Raw genomic sequence first — 18618 nt, forward strand, 5'->3', positions numbered from 1 at the left:
AGGAGGATCGCCAGTTCAAGTTTGCCACATAGTAAGACGGTCTTCCAACAAAAGGTAAAGGGATGCTGGGAATACAACTTAGGGGTGGGGCCTGGCCTGGCCTTGTGAGGCCCTGGGAAGGTGTGAGGGAGACCCTGCATTATGGTGATTGCCTACAGTTCTTACTGTTTCCGTGAAAACACAGTGTCTATGAATAGATGGGCATGTAAACAGGTGCCCACCTGGACAGCAGGCAGCTGCTTGGCTACAAGAATAAAAAGTACAGAAACATAGACACAAGTTGCGCTGTGCCCAGGCTGTCACACTTAGTGAGAAAAGCCAGACACACGAGGGCAGGAGACATGGTTCTGTATCCCTTATGCTCTCTCTAGCTAATACCAGGCAAATCCAAAGACAGGTCAGAGGTCATCAGGCTGCTCTCTGTGTGTGTGTGTGTGTGTGTGTGTGTGTGTGTGTGTGTGTGTGTGTGTGTGTGTAGGAAGCAGGCACTCAGTTTCTATTTGTCTGATAAGAAAGTTCAGGAAATAAGATGAGGTTGTCCTGTATGGTACAGTTGTAAAAATGAGCTAGGCATAGTGGTGCTACTCAAGAGGCTGAGGCAGGAGAATGCTTGAGAGTTTGAATGTAAGGACAGTCTGGACTTTATATTGAGAACTTGTCTCAAAAAGGGGGTGGGGGTAGGAATGTTAGTTTTCTTGAAAAGGGGTCTAAAATAGCAAGTTATGTTTTGTATAACTCAGCAAAATCAAACCCAACAGGTGGAGTGGAGGCAGGAGGATTGGGGGTCAAGTTCATCCTCTACTACATAGAGAGTGGTTAGCCTGGGCTACATGAGATCCTATGTCAGAAAATCAAAACCTTAGGCTAGTGAAATCTCTCAGCAGAGAGAAGTGCTCATGGCATTAGCACAATGACCTGAGTTGAGTCCCCTGATGCCATGGTGGAGAGACTCACTCACAGCAAGTTGTCCTCTGACCTCAACCTACCTGCGAGGGGCTCTGTAGGCACCCAGGAACTTCTGAACCCTATTGCGTGCCTGGAGCCAGGCAGGAACTTACTTGGTGGTAGTCTTCCATGTATTTCAGATGGCTTTCCTCACAGATGAGCAGGTTCAGGTACTCCTTCCACTCTGCGTGCACGGCCTCCATGTGTGCCTGCCGGGAAGAGGAGAGACCCGTCACTGCAGCCCAGGTGCCTGGGCAGCAAAAGAGGGACTGAGAGAAAACCATGTGAGGAGGGCAGCGGAAGGAAGGCGCCTTCTCTACAAGGGGAACACGCACCTCAATGGAGTTCCTCCCCGGATGCTCAGCTGTCAGCAGTTGGTCGCCTTCAGTGTGCAGTTTGTTAATTCTTTCTTCTTTGGCCTCCAGGTTCCGGTTGATGAAATTCTGTCAGGAAGCAGGTGGGGTCAGCACCTAGCTTGGTGCCCCTGTGTCCCACTCTGAACTTGCACCCGGCCCTGTGCCCACCTCGTACTGGCGCCGGCGGCTGGGGTAGTCCAGGTTGCGGTCGCTCCAGTCATACTGCATGCGGCCCTTGGCTTGCTGGTCCAGCCAGTACAGCTCATTGGTGCAGCGTTGCATGTAGTCCTGCAGGGAGCTCAGGTGCTGCTGCCGTGCCTGTGATGCTGCCTGTGGGGCGAGAGCGAGGTAAAGACGGAACTAACTTGAACTGGCTTGAACTGGCTTGGCTTCCCTGCCTGCCTCCTACAGTGTCCACTCTGCCACTTCTCAGCCAGCTCCCCCCACCCCCCATAAGTCGCCTGATTCTCTGCAACAGACACTTGCAGGTGTTCACTGAACAGCACGTAGATATGTAGCCCAGTTTTAGGTACTGAGGACAAACCAGTGAACAAAGAAAAAAGAATCCTGTGGGACTAACATCTCCTTGAAGCTTCTGTTTGCCATCTGCCACATAGTTAGCACTCAATAAACACCAGCCATGTCGTCTACATTTGCTTTTTTTTTTTTTTTTTTTTTAATCATTATTAATTTCTTTATTCACTTGGGGCAGGGTCTCATGTAGCTCAGGCTGGCTTCAAACCTGTTGTGTAACTAAGGATGACCCTAACCGCCTGACTATCTTGCCTCTTTGCTCAGGTTCTAGGATGACAGGTGTGCACCCTCAGGCCTGGGCTTCATTTGGCACCGGGGATGGAACCCAGGGCTTCATGCCTACTAGGGCAAGCACTCTCCAAACCAAGCTACAGCTCAGCCCCTTTCGTGTGCTTCTAGGAGCATCTGGAGGCACTGGGAGCTAGAAGGATTAGAGAAGGCTAGGAGCCTTCCCGTTGGGTAAAATAAGAATAATAAGCACATACGTCATACATGTAGGTACTTGTGCACAGACATGCCCGGACCGTGTTCAAAGTGCATGGTATCTGCTTCGCATGCAACAATGCCACATAAAGAACTGAGCACAGCTTAGTGTAGCTCAGATGGCAGAATGCTGACCTAAATAGAATACACAAAGCCCCGGGTTCCATCCCTGGCATCACAAACCACTATGGTGACGCTGGAGCACACTGTCACCGTTAGAGGAGTATGTCCCCAGCCCATAAGCCTCCCATCCTATCCCGACTCCCAGGGCTTCTCACCAGCAACTTCTGATACTTGGCTTGGAGTTCGCTGTTCTGCTCCTGTGGGCAGAGTCAAGGGCTGAGGTTAGACCAAGTGTGTCCCCTCTCTGCCCCCCACCTCCGCAAAGACTCCACCACATACACACCTTGTCCTTGGCAAGGTGGGGCCCGATGGCTTTGACTTCATTGTGGAAGATGTTGTGTTGCTCCACCTGGCTGTCCACCAGAGGAAGGTCAGTCCCAAAACTCTGGCTGCTCAGCTTGTCCTGGTGGGTAGGTGGAGAGACACCAGGACAAAGATAAGGCTTGGGAGCAGACCCGGCCGAACCCTGGAAGCATGGGCTGTTGGCCTGAGGGTGGGCGGGGGATGCTTTTCCCCTTCTCCGGAAGGAGTGGTGCAGGCATCTCTCTGGACCACTGCTAATGCTCCTGCATCACACATGTCATCCTTTAATCTCACAGTGACTGTGGGTCCCTGGTCACTGTTTTCATTTTACAGGTAGACATGTGAAGGGAAGTCCCTGCCCCAGGGTCACACTGCTAACAGCTGCAGAGACATGCCACAAAGACACCCAACTGTGATTGCCACAAGCTTCTCCAGCCTGCCCACATAGCCTTGCAAGGACACCAGCAAGGTAGGCACGAGGGGGCGTGGCATAGTTAGCAGGCAACGAGGTCTGGCTGTGTGACTCCAGGCTGGGTACTGTCCTTCTCTGAGCCCCACTGTTCTCGCTTATACAATTTCAGAAGACTTCATAATGGTGTCCCCTACTTAGCAGGGCTGAGGAGGTGCTGAAAGACAACCCTGCTCCAGGCCATACCAGCTTCTCATCCACCAGGGCATCCCAGTTGACCTTCGGGTCAGCCTCCTTCACTGCCAGGCTGTACATCTGCTTGTGTTTTCCCCGCAGGTTGGTCACACGCTCTTTCAGCTGGCGGATGCTGTGTGTGGGATAAGTTACCATGTTAGTGGTCATCATGGAAGCCTCAGCTTGAGCTTCAGGTCAGTGTCCTGGAGGACAGGGGACAGTGGCCACGGGCAGCAGACTAACTCTGAGTCCTGTTCTTCTTCCTCTCCATGTCCCCAACCTTCCTTCTCTACTGTTGTCTGAAGGGCTACTACAGAAGGTTTTGGAAGAAGTGGGCAAGACCACTGCTCACTGGAGCACAAACCCAGCACAGGCACAAGCAGGGCTGTGTCACATAATGACAAGCACAGGGGACACGTAGCATGGAAGAACCCCTGGCCCGTGGTGCTGGTTCACCATGTTAAGCTGCAGTGTGACCTGAGGAGACACAATGGCTAGCCACGGAGTCCTCAAGCGGCATGACTGTCAACTCCCAAAGCCTCAGTCCCCATCTACAGCCTGGCCATTAAGTATAACTTAAGGCCTCTGGTGTGCATCTTCGGTGACCACCTGTTCTGTGTAACCCTACAGGAAAGGGGAGTCCTGAGGGCTCTCCAGGCCTTGGCCTAGATCCCAGCCTAGCACGCTCACTGGGGACCACACACAGAAAGGACTTACTCCTCGGCGATCATGTCCCCTTGTGGGTGCTTCATGTGTTTGGCGATGGCTGAATCTGCCTCCAGCACGTACAGCAGCTTTTCTGAGTCAGACACATTCTGCAGGGTCGCATCCTGGTGTTCAGGGAGCTGCCCCTCTTGCATCCGAGCCAAGTCCTGAGAAGGAAAAGAAAGGGAAATAGTAGAGAGTCAGAGTCCGTCATAATGCCTGAGGGGCAGGGCCAGCTGGGGGCTCCTCTGGCTTTGTCCAAACTGGTTCTCTCCAACCAGCTGTGCACCGAGACACAGGAGTCAACAGTCTCACTGGTGCCTAGGCATGGCTCTGCCTGTCTGGTGTTCATAACCCAAAGAGATGGGCCACGTGCAAGCTGATGGACACCCCACAGGCACCAGAGAGGAAACAAGGGGACCCACCCATATTTGCTCCAGAGCTCAGGGAGGCACTTCTCAGGTGCTGACCTAAGATAGGATGACGGACAGAAGAGAAGTGTATTCTGGGCGGAGGGAACAGCCTGTGCAAAGGGCCTGAGGAACGACAGAGCAAGCCATATTTGATGGACCAGTAAGAGACTAGTGCAGGCAGGTATAGGAGAGAGACCAGAGCAGAGCAAGGACTGTTCACATGACCTGTGGACCTAGTGCACGAGACTCTAAGGAAGGAGCCAATGGCACAGCTCCTTTTATGCCTAAATTGAGGCTTCAAGGAGCTACGCATTGGGGCGAGCTGGAATTGCAGGTGTTGTGTGGCAGTACCTGGTGAGCTGGGCAACTGCAGGGCTGGCCACGGTGGTGATAGAAGGAAAAGTGCACACAGAAGCCACTAGAGGGCGTCAGATCCCCTGGAGCTAGATTTACAGGCAGTTGTAAACTGCCCATCGTGGGTGCTGGGAACCAAACCCTGGTCCTCTTGAGTGAGCAGCAAGTGCTATTAATCCTTGAGTCATCCCTCCAGCCCCAGGGCAGTGTGTCTAGACATAGTCTGTCTACCCCAGCTGCCATGGAGCCTGGCTGTGTTTTTAGCACCAAGCTGGTGTCCAGGGATGAATCCCTAGGAGTCTCAGAGTTTATCAGTGGAAGCAAGGATATCAGTAAGTTAGGCTGAAGGCAGGATAAGCAAAGCAGTTAGGCCTCCTGCTGGCTGGCTGGCTGGCTGGCTGGCTGGCTGGCTGGCTGCCTTTGGGGTTCCCATCTCTTCCTGCCTTCAGAAGAGGAAAGCTGAGGCAGGGAAGCAGTTCAGCGTGTAGGTGCCTAACAGGGGCGAGGACCTGGATTCTGTCTGAGCAGCACAGAAACCAGAAGAGAGAAGCTGAGCTGGGGATGCCTCTCTGCAGCAGAAGTAACTCCACCAGGAAAATGAGACTGTAGAGAAGCATACACAGTGATGGGGGTGGGGCTGAGGTGGGGGTGGGGAAACACAGTGATCATGGGCATGGGATTCTTAAGGTGAAAAGTCCCCGATAGGTAGACCCAAGGGCAGGAGGCAGAAAGGCAGATGCTTGGCCTGGAGCTAGGGAAGGTCATGAGTAGAACCAGCGGAGAGAGACCACTGACGAGGATCTTTGAGACTACCTCAAAGCTCTGCCGAGGTCCTAAAAACACTGGGTGGCACACGGGACCACACACACTTGTAAGGTGTAAAGCAGATATCATGTTTAAATGTGGGAGGGAGGCTGTGGTGGTGAATGAAGGTGAGCTCGGCACTGGAGGGGCCGAGGAGAAGAACCAAACTCAAGGTCAGCCGCCAGTATATAGCAAGACCTTATTTGGAAAAACAAAGGGAACTGGGATTGGAGAGATGGCTCAGTGGTTAAGGTCACTGGTTGCTCTTCCGGAGGACCTGGGCTCAGTTTCCAACACCCACACAACTCATAGGATCTCCCAATTTCTGTGATCTAAAGCCCTCTTCTGGCCTCTGCGGGTGCAAGGTTTGCATGTGATATACCGACACAGATTCAGGCAAAACACCCAGACATACAAATAAATCTTTAAAAATAAGGAACAAAACTCAGGAAAGTTCCTGATGGGATTGCTGAGTGGGTAGAGCATCTGCCACCAGGCTGATGAGCTGAGTTCAACCGCAGGACCTACACTGTAGACAGAGAGAACTAACTCCTACAAACATGTGCCTTGTGATCTTCATACATGTCCCATGGTGTGAGTACACACAACAAACAAACAAACAAACAAACAAACAATTTTAAAACAAACAAAGGGAGGAAGGAGAAGGAAAAAAGAACCAGACCCAGTTATGTCATTAGTTCAAAGCCTGCCTGGGCTTCATGGGACTGTCTGAAAGAAGGAAGAGGAAGAGGACAGAGGCAAGGACCTGGAGGTGCAGCCTAGTGGCAGCGTGTGTGCTTAGCAGGCTAGACCTTTGGTTCCATCCTGAGGACTGGAAAAGTAAGAATAAACACAGAAATGCCTAAAGGGAAAAAGGAGGGATGGGTAGAGAGATGGGCCAGTGTCAGGTGCACAAGGACTCAGCTCCCTGTGGATGAGGAGATGGGATCCAGGTTTCCCATCCATGGCTACCTGGGGAGCTGGAGCAGGATGGGAGTCTGACTCTCCCAATGGCCTGAAGCTGAGGCTGTGGAGTAGAAGGCCCCGTGGGCCAGGCATCACTGACCTGGGGCGGGCAACACCACATGCTTCCTGGCTTGGGCAGAATATTATCTTCTCAGTCACTGGCTGACCCAAGGCCACCTGAGCCCCACAGTGTCAAAGATTAATGTTTCAGAAGCAAAGTCTGTTAATCATTACTGAATCCTACTGGTGAATCTGGGGTGGGAACATATCTGACTGAGATGAGGAAACCAGCTCGGGGCACACTGGGTGGGTAGCTGAAGGCTCGAGTCAGCCAAACTAATCGACAGTGAGAGAGGGGGGTATAGGGAGGGGTCACCTCTAGGGGGTGAGCACCAAAGGCTTTCTAGAAAATTCCTAACCAGGTATTCAATCCTGCCTAGGTGACTATCTACCAAAGCACAGATTCACAGGGGCGAATTTGTAGATGGAGGTCATTTCTGCAGTCTTTCTGTGAATTACACCCTGATAAAATGGTCCTTCAGGCCAGAGGAACTAATAGGGCCAGTGCATGACAGGTTCACTGATGGACAGGTAGGAGAGCAACGTGGTCCAGTGTGGGCACTGGGCAGTGTTGGTGGAGGAGCTACAGGGGAGCACTGCTCCATTCATCCTTCAGGCTTGTCTGTAGCTTCAGACATCTGCACATAGGGCACGGCACTGGAAAGCTCTGTGCATAGGGATATGTAAGTCATATAACACAGACACAGAGTAGGGGAGCAGCTGGGAAGAGAGAGCAGGAGTGAGAGGGCTCCCTGGGAATGGGGAAGATGCCACATTATACTTGTGGGCCCTTTAAGAAGTTCAGGTTATGTTACTCAAGTATCTCTCGCCAATTTAAAACATGGAAAGTTCAGGAAAACATTTGGGTAATATAATGATACTTTCTACAAACAGGAGAAAAAGAAAAAAAGAAAGGGAGAGGGAAGAGGGAGGGAGAAGAAAGGACAAAAGAAGAAGATGACTTGGCCCAGGTGCTCTTCAAAAAGCAGCTGCTGTTTTTTCAACTTTGTTCTGTTGAAATTAAGAAGCAGCTCAGAACCTTTAATCCCAGCACTTGGGAGGCAGAGGCAGGCGGATTTCTGAGTTCAAGGCCAGCCTGGTCTACAGAGTGAGTTCCAGGACAGCCAGGGCTACACAGAGAAACCCTGTCTCAAAACAAGAAAGAAAGAGAGAGAGAGAGAGAGAGAGAGAGAGAGAGAGAGAGAGAGAGAGAGAGAGAGAGAGAGAGAGAAACTGAAGCAGCTCAGGTTGCTCAGGGGTATAGCACCTGACTAATGTACACTGGGCTCTGTCCCCAGCACTGCATACACACACACACACACACACACACACACACACACACACACACACACACACGCGCGCGCAAGTTGTTACTATTTGAGTCATCCCCCCAGCAGACAAAGCAAGCCTGAACCTGAACCTGCATATTCTGCATATTCTCTCTCTCTCTCTCTCTCTCTCTCTCTCTCTCTCTCTCTCTCTCTCTGACTGTCTCTCTCCCTCCCTCCCTTTCCCTCTCCCTCTCTCTGTCTATCATACACACATGCACACATGACAGAAGGTGGAACGTACCCTGAAGGCTCAGGGCTGGTGGATGCCTCTGAGGATGGATTCTATGGAATTTTAGTTTCCCATAACACATTGTTTATTTGTCCTTAAATGTTAATAATGAGTACACACACTATTCTTGTTGTGAGGAAAAACAGAGACATCCCAACAAGATGATTTTCATTTAGGAAAGAAAACAAACAAAACACTATTGTTTGGTGCCAGGAGAGGGGGTGGTAGAAAAAAAAATCCCAGAGGCATGTTGGGAGGGGCCAGGTACTCTGAGAGGTGAGGAGTATAGTCTGGGGATGACTGCTCAACATCCCAGGTAAGAGGAAGGTGACCACAATTCTCCAGTCCCTGAGCCAGGACCTCCCTGACTTCCTGACCCCAGTGGCCCTATTTGCCACCAACCACCCCCACCCTATCCTCCAGGTACTCTGGGCTGTCTGCAGACTGGCCCTGGGATTGCACACCTGGTCTCCTAGAGAAAGGTTGTGGAGGCGGAAGCAGCCACAATAGTGGGGCCTGGTGGATCATGACTTCCCAACCCTCCGTCCCACACTGCTCAGGGCTGGCTCTTGGTCATTTGGTGACTAAGATGACAGATGAAGCATGGCTCCTGGCAACACTTGAGCTCCAGACAGACAACAACCCACACTAGAGCATGAGTGTGGCAGGAACAGACCAGGGCCCGCTGACACTCAGGGACACTGTGCTCTGAGATTCAGATGTAGCCTGGCTTTCCTGCTTACTTTCTTTGCCCAGTTTAACAGTTCCACGTACAGCCACTCCTGGGGCCAGCTGACCCTAACTAGTTCCCAGTTCTTTTAGCACCTCATCCAGAAGGCCAGAAGAGGACTTGCCTAGCATGCCCGATGCTGATGCCCTGGGTTTCACTCCCAGCACTGGGATTCTGGTGGGACAGGAGAGAGAAAAAATGGGAAAGTGATATGTATTCTCCAGCAAAGGAGGAGGTGTGCTGGGATAATGTGCCTGGTGTCTGAATGGAACCTGCTGGAGCCGGTGACACCCTGACTAGGTGAGTGCTTTTACCTTCTGAGAGAGTCACACAGTGGAGAGATAACTCAGTGAGTTCAAGTGCAGATCCTAACCGAGGTTAGACCCCTAAGGGTTCTCCTCCACAAGTGGAAGCTCTGCCCAGGGAAGCTTCACCCAGGAGGAACTTTTCATCTTCCTTGAGGACCACATAAGCCAAGGAATGGTTACTAGGTTACCAAGTCACCACCATCAGGTTTTCTTCCAGTGCAGGAACTCAGGATCTCTGAGCCACTGGGTGGGTGGCCATAGTGAGGGTAAGGACTGCAGGTCTCTAGATGCCAAGAGCCGTGCTTGTAGCAACCACAAAGACTCTGGATGTGGGTGAGCCTAGAGACCATGTTCCTGGGTAAAGACCAAGATGGAGAAGGCCCCAGTAGTTTGGAAGCTGGTACTCACACTCTGCATCTTGGCCTCGGTGTCCACAATGTTCCTTTCCACCTGGTCCGCATTCTTCTGCAGCTGCTCAATCAGATCTGAGAGTTCCTTGTTGGAGATGCTGTGGACGGAAGGAGCAGGAAGCTGGGACTCAGGGTCAGCCCAGCCTCCAGCCTCCCAGGCTGGCCCCAGGCAGGACCTGCCAACCCAGCCAGATTTCCAGGAGCTAGCCTGTCCCCACAGGATGAAGCCACTAACACACAAAGAGTGCACAGGGCAGGAGTATCAGCCTTTACTTTGTCCATTGGATTTAAAGACCCTATTCTGCCATGCTGTCAAAACATAAGACTTTTGTTCTCTCCACTGGAGTTGGCCTCTCTGTGTTGGCTGGCGTCCACCACTAACTCGAGCCATTCAAATTGGAACTGGGACAGATGAGGGGGACCCAGCTCTTCCTGTGGCACTTGGAGAGTTGAAGCATGTAACACTTTAAGTGCAGTTGAAGTCTGTGAAATCACTTTGAGTGATTAATGACAGTTCTTTGAGTTCTTACTGCAGGCACTGCTGACGTACATGGTCCAGTAAAGAAGCAAAGACACTGTGCAGGAACTGTCCATGCTGCCCAGGCTGCCTCATGCAAAAAGATGGTCAGTCAGACAGCAGGACTGCCTTTATGCCAGCTCTGTCTCCTGCACTCCACAGTCACCTTGAATAAATTACATGACAGCCACAGCTGGTTGTCATAGCTCCTCAAGGCCACTGGTGTCAGAACTGTTTGAAATAGTTTTACATTAGACTTTTTGATGTCACAAACCTCAGTGAACTCAAGATGACCCTAGAACTATTTCTACCCAAGCCAGAGGAGGGTCACCTTCCCTGATTTTCTATCAGGACTGCCATGATTGGTGCAAACAGGAACCTTCATTTACATGCAGGGTGTGCAGTGATTGGTGCAAACAGGAACTTTCATTTGCATGCAGGCATGTTGTGATTGGTGCAGATGCTCCTTTTGCCTATGCAAGCAAGGATTGCCTCGCTTGGGGAACTGGCTGGAAGTTTCTCTTCTGTAACGCCTTCCCTGAGACTGTCAGTTTGGGTATCATTGTAAAAGTGAGGAGCCCTGGATCCCAGCAGCCCTGACATCAGAAGGCGTTAAAGCCACAGAATAGTGATTAACAATGACAAAAGGAACAGAGGTAGCTGCAATGTGAAGCCACAGAGCCCTGTAGTGCTAGGCTGTCAGAGGCTGAGGAATTCTGGTTTTTTAAGGCCTGCTGGAGAGGTAGAACATTTAGCAGTTTGAGAGTCCCAATGGCCAGGCCTGCCTGAATTGGAATATGGCTGAGCCTGATGTGGCACAGCTTATCATTCCATCTACTTGGGAGGCTAAGGGAGGAGGATCACACATTCAAAGCCTGACAGGGTTACATAGTAAGTTCAAGGCTGGCTTGGGCAACTTAGTGAGACCCTGCCTCAAAATAAAAAGCCAAAAGCAGGCTAAAGATCATGTCAGTGGTAGAGCATCTGCCCTAGCGTTAACATGACTATGTCCAGAGTGGTGAAAACCAAAGATGAAAAAGTTCCATAACATTTTTAGGGCTAAAGGTCCTGGTACCAGAGGCCTGCACAAGGCTGGGGACTTTGGCTGGCTGCCCTTGCAGGATCCTACCTGTGATCACAGCCATCTGCTATCAATCACCCAGGGATAGTGCCTCATTAATGCCAAGGCCTCACCCTTGAACAGCTCCTCCCCCACCCACAATTTCAATAGAGCGGAAGACTTGGCTGGCTGGCTGGTAACAATGTAACAGGTGCAGGCGGCTATGCCAAGTTCAGTTTACGATTGGAGACTTAATTCATGCCGCATTGAAAATATACACTCGGTGGGTTTCAGGATAGGCTTCCACAGCCATGGCCACTGTCTAACTGAAGAATGTGTTTGCCATCCCCAAACCCCATGCCCATTAGCAACTGCTTCCGACCTCTCTCTCCTCTCCCCCTCCCCTGCCCCCTTGCAACTGCCTCTCTACCTGTGTGCATCCTATACTTGACATTTTACCTGCAGCCCTTCATGGCTGGCTTCTCCTTCTCCTTGTGTCTGGGAGACCCATCCCTGTCACAATCTTTGTGACAACTCTGCTTCTTCCCCAGCTGAATAACATCTCATTGTATAAATGGGTTTCGGAAAATGTGGATGAGTTTGGGGTCTTGGCCAGAATGTCCAGTAAAGAGAGGCTACAAAGAAAGGTAGGTCCTGGGTGCATCCTTTGGTTAGGCAGGGGTAGAGGGCAAGGGGCGGGGGGGGGGGGGGACTAGATCTTCAAAATGATCCCCTTCATACAGGAGAGACTAAGGATCTTATGCACTGCCGTAAACCCCAGAGTCCAGGTCACCAGAGCCTAGGATACTGCATAGTATCACTGTGTGTTTCTCGGGTTCTCCTGGGGACCTGGATATCCATCCCTCAGTGGTTGGGGACCAGCATGGCAGGTATTGATGAGGTGAGCAAAGCTGGGAACAGAAATGATAGCAGCAAAGGCAATTCTAACTGTACCTGCCCACCTCCTCACCTTGCGCAAGGGCCTGCCCTGTGTCAGGCCAAGGCAGTGGGCTGATGGTTCACAGTGAACAAAGTCCAGGCTACCTCTTCTACAGAATCAACCAAGAAAGCAGCACTTTCCCTAAGAGAGGCCCAGGAACCCTCATTCTATACGTCACAGACTGACCGCTGTCAGTTTAGGCAGCTAGGAACCCCTCTGCCACCCAGATGAAGTCACAAGCCTATACAGGGCTCTGAGAAGCTGCCCCTGTGTGAGAGATGAGCCAAGAGGGATCAGAATGGGGGAGCTCACGCAGAAGCTGGGTCAGGAGGAATAAACTGAGCTTCGAGGAAGGCCTGGTAAGGGCCCAGCCAGCTTTTCTGCTCCTCAGCTGGAGAAAGAAGCCCCTCCCCCCCCCTCTGCTCTCCTGACAATAACCAGCAGCCTGTCAGCTACATCTGGAGACGGAGAGACTCTCCCCAACATCCTCCTGCCTGCACAAGCCACTGTTAGGAACCCTCTGGCCTCGCCTCAGGAAATGTGCCCATGTGCTCAGCTAGCCTGTCACAGGTTGGTCACTTGCGGGACTCCATCACTGTCCCAGCAGAGTTTAGCATGCAGGATAGGACTCTGAGCTTGGAACAACCAAGAGGGGCCAGCTGGAGCTTGGACAATTGCAGGCAGGAATTATGCATTCATCCCCGGGAGTTTCAGTTTCTCTACCTGTCAAATGAGGATGAACACAAAGGCATCTGCTTGTCTGGTATTGGCTGAGTCATTGGCCAGACATCAGTCAATGCCACCTCTGCACCATCCTCACATCAAGACTTAGGAAGGCTTGTGTGGAAAGTTATGGATGAGATAAACAAGGCTCAGAGGTGTCAAAACACTTCCCCAGAGTCACACAGCCTGTGAACAGAGAGCAGCAGTTCTCCACCTTGCACTGACTGCTACCCAGAAGGATGCTGTGAATGCCACATGACCCAACACAGGGCAACAATAGGCGCCAATACTGACTTTCCTCGTGCCAGGGTCCTACTCCCTTCTGACCTTATCTTCTTAGAACCCTACAATTAACGTGATGGGGAACCATGTTATTATCCCAACTTTATAGATGTGGAAAATGAGGAACAGAGAGGTTAGGTAATCTTCCTCAAGTCACACAGTAATTACCCGACAGAGCCAGGATTCCAACTGAGACAGTCCCCAGAGTCCACACCCTTGACATCTCCATTTGACCGTCTTGTGAGCCTTGTAACACACAGCACGTAGTCAACAGATTGGTTTAAGATGTCACGTGCTCAAAACTGCCACACCTTTATCCACGTCACAATGGTTGTGGTAATAATAGAGTAAAGAAAAGCTGTATCATTTGCTACAAGGACATGGGGCAATCCCCCTGCCTCATAAGCCGCTGGTGAAGATGTGAAATGGTTCAGAGATGTGGAAAAAGGTGAACACATAAATAAACCAGGTGTGGCCCGCATGCTGCAATCCCAGCCCTCAGGAGGCAGGGCTGCAGTGTCAGGAGTTTAAGGTTGCATAATTTGGGGCCAGCCTGGGCTATCTGAGGCCCTGTCTTCAAAGGGGTGGGGGAAAGCTAGACTAGAAAGATGGCTCAGTAAGGATCTGAGTTCAGATCTCAGTCCCTATGAAAAAGCTGGCATAGTACCATACACCTGTGTAACCCTACCACTGAGGAAGATGCCAGCCAGAGAGAGAGAGAGAGAGAGAGAGAGAGAGAGAGAGACAGAGACAGAGACAGAGACAGAGAGAGACAGAGAGAGACAGAGAGACAGAGAGAGACAGAGACAGAGACAGACAAAGAGACAGAGACAGGAAGACAGACAGATGGACAGACAGACAGAGAGACATTCAGGTTCATTAAGAGACCCTGTCTCAGTGAAACAAGGCAGAGTGATCGAGAACTCAAGGTGGATTCCTGTGACTACCTACACACTCACTCACACACACACACACACACAGAGAGAATAAAGTCAAGTGTGGTTGCTCACACTAGTGATCCCAACACTCAGGAGGTAGAGGCAGGAGGATCAGGAGCTCAAAGTCATCCTCCAACATATAGCAGATTGGGGACCAGCCTGGGCTACATAAGACCCTGTCTCACAAACACACAAACAAACAAACAAACAAAAAAAAAACCACACAAACAAACTAGATATGCCTTTAATCCCAGCACTTAGAAGGCAGAGGCTGGTAGATTTCTGTGAGTTCAAGGCTAGCCTGGTCTACATAGTAAGTTCCAGGACAGCCAGAGCTACACGGTGAGATCTCATCTCAAACAAATAAACAAAGCAACAGCTGAGTGTAGACTTGCCTGCCCTTCAGCCCAGTGAGTCTTTACATCTGGGTCGAAACCCAAGAGAGAGAGTTAATATGGCTTCCGTCTGCCAAGTGTTATTCATAACATATGAGAATTTGAAACAACTCAAATGTCTACTGAACAAAGAGCAGATAGGTAAGATGTGACCCATTGGCTCAACTAAAATACAGGGGAGGCTCTGACACAGGACGCCCAGGGAACGATGCCAGGTAAGAAGGATCAGAGAGTGGGTGGATATATTGATGTAAAATCAGAGTGGAGGAATTCCCTGGAGTAAAAAGCAAGTTAGATGAGGCTGGGGACTGGCTCAGGAGAGGGTTCAGGAGTGCTAAGGATGGTGTGTGTTGTGTGGGGGCCACTGGGGATTGGGGGTGATATGATGTTCTAGAATTACTTGTACAGTTGACTGTACACAGCTATGAACGCACTAAACCTAGGGAATCACATCCACGGAGTGAGGTGCAGAGTCAGGGCATTTTGTCTCATGAATGAGCTTTCTAAAGAGATCCGCTGGATGGGTACAGTAGCACACATTTGTTCCCAGAGGCTGAGGGATGGCGATTATTACAAGTCCAAGGCCATCCTGGATCAGAATTCCCTGGCTACATAGGGAATTCTAGTGTGAGATTGTCTCAAAAAAAGAAAAAAAAAATCAACAACAGATAAATAACAAGACTCATTGGAGTGAGTCTGGGGTGTGGCTCGCTAATTGGCAGCTGTTGAACTCTGGCTTGCTGCCATGGCAGCCTTGAGCAAAAATACTGCCAGTCAAATTGCCAAAGGGACTGCCTTTCGTGAGAGGACTAGCTGTGGAGAACAGTCCGTAGTCACCTTTAGAGAACCACACATCGATCAAAGCAGTACACCCCAACCCTGAAGGTTTGTAGGACATCTTTTGCTATCTCAAGCTTCAGCGAATTGGAGCTCACCTGAAAGCTTGTTTAGCCCGGTAGAGGGACGCACTTCCTGGATGGCCTAGGAGAGGGATTGTTGTGATTGGTGCAAACACCACCTTCATTTGCATGCGAGAGGCTGTGATTGGTGCAAACACTTCCTCTCTGGCAACACTTGCAGTCTCATTCAGACATTCTTAGGAGATCACCACCCGGCCTGCAGGAGCGGGGGTTGGGGAATTTGAGGTTGGGAGTGGGGGAGGTATCCTGACACTATGGCCCTGAGGGGCTGAGACAGGCCAGGCTGAACAGCAGAAGCCAGAAGCTGAAGGAGCCATCGGTGGCCCTGCCAACCCTAAGAAGCCAAACCACCAGGTCGGTGGCCAGCAGCAGCAGCAGCCGGGAAAGCAGAAGGTGGCTATAGCGTTCCGAGCTATGGCCTCTCAGCAGAGCTATGGCCTCTCAGCAGAGCTATGGCCTCTCAGCAGAGCTATGGCCTCTCAGCATGCTACAGCTGGTGCTATAGCTGGCTTCTCAGGTCCTGAGATTACATAGTTTGTTCTCAGGGTCAGGCAACTCCAGCTACCTGGAAGATGCCAGAGAATGCTTCCAGAGGCTGTCACCAGCCCAGCGCTAAGCGGGGCCCATATGTGTGTGTCTGTGTGTGTGTGTGTGTGTGTGTTCAGAAATCCCGCTGCCCTCTAAAATAAATGACATTACTTATTTTAATTTGTTTTTGAAATTTATTTTATGTATATGAGTGTTTTGCCTGCCTGTATGTATGTCTGTGTACCACATATGTACAGTGCCCACGGAGCCCAGAAGAGGGCGTCGGATCCTTCGGAACTTGAGTTACAGACTGTTGCGAGCCTCTGGTGTTCTAGGAATCCAACCTAGGGCCTCCGGGAGAACAGTCAGTGCTCCCAACTACCGAGCCTTCTCTCCAGGTCACCATTATTTATCCTGCTTTACAGAGAAGCGGTGAGAACTAAGTCTGGAACATTCTGTGCTTTGGCTCTTCGGGCTTGGGGTCTGAGTAAGAGAGAGATGACCATGCGTGTTTCTGTGAGAGCTGCAGCGTTCCATGCCAGCAGCACAGGAATGTGGGTGGGGTGGCGCACAGTGCACAGGGAGGGGCCTGGGAACAGGCCTGGCAGGTTGGGCTTTTCATCTCACTGATGAACCACACTGGGTATCCACTCTTGGTGGCCCTGATGGAGGCTGAGATACAGTCCTTCCCACCACTCTCATCCCAGTCCTGTCCCGCCCACAGTTGGCAACCACCTGATTGGTCCAGAGAAACCAAGGCACGCCCAGCCACCGGCCCCTGAACTGTGCAGGGTTAAGTGCCCCACCGAAAGGGCGTGCCCAGGCTTTACTTCCGCTCCCAGAAGTTAGTAGGAGTGTGAGCAGTCAGGGCAGGTAGACATTGTCATTTGAAGGTGTCTCAGATGTCATCAACCCCATCTGCCCATTTCCGGAGTCGCTTCAGAAGTAAAGGCACCACTCAGGGTCACGTGGGGGCAGCTGTGGAGGGGAAAGATCTGTGTCTGGAACCAGACAGGGCTCAGAGCCTAGCTGTACTGAGAGTTGTATTGAGGATTGAAGCTGGGGCTTTAAACATCCTAGGCAAGCATTGTGCCCTACACTACAGCCCCATCCTTCTTTTTAGTTACTTAGAGACAGAGTCAAAGTTGACAGGCTAGCCTTGACTCACTCTGCACTCAGGCAAGACTTGAACTTCTAATCCCCCTGCCTCAGTTTCCCCACTAGCTCTGATGACAGACCTGTACCACTACGCCCAGTGAGTTGCTCAACTAACAGCCCTCAGTTTCATCCTCCATTCAACGGGATCAATACATCCTGCTGCTTAGTTAAAGATTGTGCCTGACATCTGAACTGAGATTCATTGATGGGGCTGAAGGATTGAAGTGGGGGTTCAGAGCCGCATCTGTCTAACAGCAGATATGTGGTCATCTATGCTCCTCAGTGGGGCACTACTGTCTGCCTGACCACACAGAGGGCACTCAGCCTGCTCCTGGTGGCTTGTGGGTGTCTTGGCACCTCAGTAGGGCTCGGTGGTAATGATGGCCCTGTGGTCACTGGTCCTCTGCAGCACTGTGTCACCCCTCTAAAGTTGCCATTAAAAATGGAATCAAGGCTGACACTGGTCCCCATTGAAGCCACACACAGGCCCAGGTGGAAACTTCCTTGACAGCAGACAGAAGGACAAGGAGGACCGTGGGAATTCAATGCCTCCAGGGTCCTGGGGAGACAGTAACATCAAGCAAGCGAGAGCAGACAGAGCAAAGCTGCATTGCACTTAAAGGGACATGGTTCCTTCTATATTTCTGGGGTTTCCCACAAACCAAGAGGGGCTGGGTGAGGCCCATTAGACACCCGTCTGTGGCAGTCAGGAAAGAGGTCATGCTGAGGCCTGAGAAACGCCATCTCACAGTCTTGGCTCAGACTCCACAGTATGAAAAGGAACAGGAGGGATCCAGGGCTTCGAAGGCTCCAGAAATGGCCCTTTCAGCCCAGGTCTGGATGTGGGTTGGCATTGCCTGCCAAGAGGGTCTTGCAAGCAGAATGTGGTCCTCTTATGTCCCCTTGCTTCTAGGATGGAGAAAGTGGGGGCAGGCTGGCTGGGAGGATGCTGGGTGCCTCCTTGGAGCCTGTGCTGGCTAGTTAAGTCATCTGAGAGAAAGAAACCTCAATTTAAAAGATGCCTCAGAAAGATCAGGCTGTAGGCGAGCCTGGAAGGCACTTTCTTAATCAGTGATCAAGGGGGAGGGAGTCCATTATGGGTGGAGCCATCCCTGGGCTGGTGATCCTGGGTCCTATAAGAAAGCAGGCTGAGCAAGCCACGAGCAAGCCACGAGCAAGCCAGTAAGTAGCACCCCTTCATGGCCTCTGCACCAGCGTCTGCCTTCAGATTCCTGCCCTGTTTTCCTTCATGAAGGAGTATGATACGGAAGTGCCAAATGAGCCTTTTCCTCCCCAAGTTGCTTTGGTCATGGTGTCTCACCACAGCAATAGTAACCTTAACGAAGACCCGAGCTCCAGGGCTGTGTCTGAGAACACGAGGACCTGACAAGAGCTTCCTGGGGACAGGAGCAGGAACAGGCATCTCTTTGTGTGCCTAGGATGTATCTGGAGCAGAGCAA

The 18618-nt window shown here is 51.2% G+C and overlaps 1 protein-coding gene across 1 annotated transcript in view; it reads right to left on the reverse strand.

Annotated features, from left to right (window-relative positions):
- The window catches only part of Ppl (periplakin), a 46764-nt gene that overhangs the window by 16017 nt on the left and 12129 nt on the right, over nt 1-18618 (reverse strand). Inside the window, exons 2-9 of the mRNA XM_034505352.2 lie at nt 9696-9795; nt 4105-4259; nt 3400-3520; nt 2725-2844; nt 2597-2638; nt 1470-1631; nt 1281-1388; nt 1059-1154 (exon numbers count right to left, since the gene is read on the reverse strand). Of these exons, the coding sequence (XP_034361243.1) occupies nt 1059-1154; nt 1281-1388; nt 1470-1631; nt 2597-2638; nt 2725-2844; nt 3400-3520; nt 4105-4259; nt 9696-9795 (904 nt within the window). The remainder of the gene's footprint in view (nt 1-1058; nt 1155-1280; nt 1389-1469; nt 1632-2596; nt 2639-2724; nt 2845-3399; nt 3521-4104; nt 4260-9695; nt 9796-18618) is intronic.

Source organism: Arvicanthis niloticus, chromosome 6, assembly GCF_011762505.2.
Source record: "Arvicanthis niloticus isolate mArvNil1 chromosome 6, mArvNil1.pat.X, whole genome shotgun sequence".
In the NCBI taxonomy this organism is placed as follows: domain Eukaryota; kingdom Metazoa; phylum Chordata; class Mammalia; order Rodentia; family Muridae; genus Arvicanthis; species Arvicanthis niloticus.